At 38.3% G+C, this 3,622-nt stretch overlaps 1 protein-coding gene across 1 annotated transcript in view; it reads left to right on the forward strand.

Annotated features, from left to right (window-relative positions):
- LOC102679274 (protein bride of sevenless) overlaps window positions 1–2,564 on the forward strand; it is an 8,019-nt gene extending 5,455 nt beyond the window's left edge. Inside the window, exons 5-8 of the mRNA XM_031515058.1 lie at window positions 121–609; window positions 774–1,114; window positions 1,474–1,701; window positions 2,319–2,564. Of these exons, the coding sequence (XP_031370918.1) occupies window positions 121–609; window positions 774–1,114; window positions 1,474–1,701; window positions 2,319–2,564 (1,304 nt within the window). The remainder of the gene's footprint in view (window positions 1–120; window positions 610–773; window positions 1,115–1,473; window positions 1,702–2,318) is intronic.
- The last annotated feature ends 1,058 nt before the right edge of the window (window positions 2,565–3,622 follow it).

Here is a 3,622-nt window from a genome sequence, read left to right on the forward strand (position 1 = left end):
ATTTATAATAATTCTAAACATCTTCAAAATAAGCATAATCTCGAAAAAAGTTCCAATTGGCATCATCCTTTTCAAAATGGCGTCTCGATGCTAACGCAGCTCCCTCTCTCTTTATCCCAGACACGCTCGACAGGGGTCTGTTAAAGGCGGGCAACTGGGTGCCAATCTTCCTCACGGTGGTCGTGTGCGGGACGTTCGCCTGCGGCGCGATCGCCGTCTTCATCATCTACCGTTTCATGGTCGAGGACGTCCTCGACGGGAATCCAGTGTTGACGATCGTCCTGATACTCGCCAACGTGTTCACTCTCCAGACCGTGCTTCCGTTCTGCATCAACGATGACTATTTAGGGGGCGAGCGGTTGAACTCGAGGAAGATACTCGCGACGACCCTCGCCTTCGGATTGGACTTCTCCCTCATGTTGACGAGGGCCTTCTTCCTCGTGTTCTCCAAGGGAGGCGTGTTCACCGCCCACATAAACGGCCACCTTCAAGGGCTGATGGTGTTCTTCATGTTCTTCGTCCAGGTCGCCATATCCGTCATGTTCTTCGCCCTCAGCAACCACGACTCGGCCGTAATTATGAGAAGCCTCATATTCATCGCTCTTCTGGGTAAATTTTAACCATCAAGATTTCTTCCAAACATTCTTCCATTCTATATATATTCCATATCGCTTCATTTTTGTTTCTTCATCCAATGAGAAGCAAGAAAATAAAAATATTCGATACAACTTCTGCAAGATAAGACAGGATTATATTTATATTTATATTTCCAGGATACGATATATTCCTACTGATCACACTGTTCGTCGTGTGCTTCTTCATCTTCCAACTGCCGCGCAATTATCGGGAGGGCAAGTGTTTCTTCGGCACATCTATCGGCCTATTAATCGCCTGGGCCGTATGGCTCACCTGCTTCATTCTCGTGGAGCCGGAATATCGCGACACGGTGGTGTCCCTCGGCATCATATCCACCGCTTATCTCATCATTATAGGGATACTGATACCGAGGACGTATTACATGGTAACGCATCTTGCAAGGGGGAAGAAGTTCGGGCAGAGATTCGGGTCGACGGATCTCGTGCCCGACTCGAGGATCGACACAATTGGCAGGCAGGTCGGTATCGCTTTTCTCTCTCTCTCTATCTCGTTCCAACTGAATGGAAACAAGGAAAGATATCCTTCACCCTTACTACTTTCTATTATAAATATAAAAATTTTGTTACCTTATTCATTCATGTAATATAAGATAATAATTGTAATATTTCGAAAATATTTCAGTTATAACTTCAGTGAATCTTTAGAATGATTTTTATTATTTTTAATATTTTTAATAATTATTATAATTTTTCTGCTGGTGAACGCAGTATTGGAGGATTAAAAATAATTTCTAATTTCAATTTCTGATAAAAAAGAAAAATACGTTATCGTTTCCTTTATCGTACGAAGGATGAAAAGAAAACTTTGTTCGAGCAGAGTCGCCCGTTTTACGATTACGTGCACTCGGGCGGGGGAAGTACGACCAATTTGCACGTGACACCCACCATGTATCCAAACTATTACGGAAGCTCGAGTCCAGGCCAAAAGTATCTAGGAACAGCGAGCAGAAGAATTCCCGGATACAATAATTACGGATACCATTCGGAGATGCGGGAAGTGAATAACTCTTACTCGATACCGCAAGTCTGCATCGAGGATGCGGACGTGAGATTTTTTTTTTTTAACAATATTTTTTATCTAGCCTATCAAATTAGTTAATAATTTAAAATACTTTATTATTGTAGAGAAATTGTAGTTATTTTAACGAATAATTTTTCAAATCACTCGTATAAATTATACAATGATAGAGGAGGGAATGATTTTTCAAAAAGTCCAATAAGATGGCCAATTCTTTTTTTTAACAATATTTTTTATCTAGCCTATCGAATTAATTAATAATTTAAAATACTTTATTATTGTAGAGAGATTGTAGTTATTTTAACGAATAATTTTTCAAATCACTCGTAAATTATCGATGATAGAGGAGGGGGTGATTTTTCAAAAAGATGGTCCAATAAGATGCCCAATTTTTTTTTTAACAATATTTTTTATCTAGCCTATCGAATTAATTAATAATTTAAAATATTTTATTATTGTAGAGAAATTGTAGTTATTTTAACAAATAATTTTTCAAATCACTCGTAAATTGTACGATGATAGAGGAGGGAGTGATTTTTCAAAAAGATGGTCCAATAAGATGGCCAATTTTTTTTTCTTTCTTACTTTCACAAATTCATTTATTCACAAATTCATTTAAGAGTAAAGGGAATCGCACTTTCCAGTCAAGAATCGACGAAAGCGCGACTTACGCGCGGCCGAAGAGCAACCGGAAGAGGAGGGGCAAAGGGGAGAAGGAGTGCATCGAGACGGACGTTTACGTGGAGAGCAACGTGTCGACGTGCCGCAGATCGAACAACGAATCTCCGTATCCAAGCAGATCGAACAGCCCCAGGTTGGCCCAAGTCGAGGCGACGATCCGCGAGGAGGAGGAGGGGAACGAGGAGACGAGCAGGATCACTCGATTTTGAACGTTTCGAGAAGAGACTCATCGAACGTGATTTATTATTACATCTACTTTCCTCGAGGAGGATTTTAAATTTTTTCAAATTTTTCTCGCGTCTTGTCTTTCGAAACTGATCGATTAGAGATTTTTTTTTCTTTTTTTAATTGCACGCACGTTTGTACTTATTAAGAATTGTAAGAAACAATTGTTGATAGGCAATTCTTCGCCTTTAAATCTGTCATCTAAGTGAATCTAGTCAATGAATAATGTGAAAATTTTTTTCAACTGTCAATAAGATAACGTTATATAAAAGTGACAAACCGTGAGTGAGTATAAAAATGAAAAATATATAAAGAATCGAAGGAACTACGAGGTTTTTAATTATATCATAATTAAACGAAAAGTATTATAATATTTATTGCGTATTTAGCAATACGTTTATAATTAACAAAGATACATAAAGTGTATAAAATGAAAGAAAATATTCTTTTCTCTCTAAATCCGTTCTCCAAAAAAATATATCGTAATACGTGTAAATGAAAATGAAATTTTTATTTATTTATTTTTTTTTTTTAATAAATAATCTCTCACTCTCGTTTTCTCGAATAAAACGATACAAATCGTTACGAAACGTTTCAAAGCGTTTCAAATCGACTCTCGCGATAAAACGGAAATCCTGTCTGTCGGCCATTATCGGGCGTAATTAAAGTACAAAACGAGGTGAGGGCGAGCCAGAGTCCCTTTTGCGCGTGGAAAGGACCAGCGCGTGCGAGGGAAGCAATTTCGCGTGTTCCCCGCCAAAATTGCATTATGGTCGATCGTAATTCCGCAATCGGGGGCACAGGTGCAGGAATATCGATGCTGTAACCGGAAACGCGGGTCGCGGACGATGGAAACGCAACCCATGGAAAATTGAGAAACTGCTCGAAACCGAGAAAATTAATTTTTTCTTTTTACATTCTTTATCATTTTATTCTCATTTTATACTCAGAGAGCGAGAAATTTTTTTAAAATTTAAACGAAATCTCAATGGAGTTTCAAAAATGGAAAATTTTCAAATCTCTAGATTTCAAGGTTTCTAAA

The sequence above is a fragment of the Apis dorsata genome, unplaced genomic scaffold (genome assembly GCF_000469605.1).
Source record: "Apis dorsata unplaced genomic scaffold, Apis dorsata 1.3 scaffold_52, whole genome shotgun sequence".
NCBI lineage: Eukaryota > Metazoa > Arthropoda > Insecta > Hymenoptera > Apidae > Apis > Apis dorsata.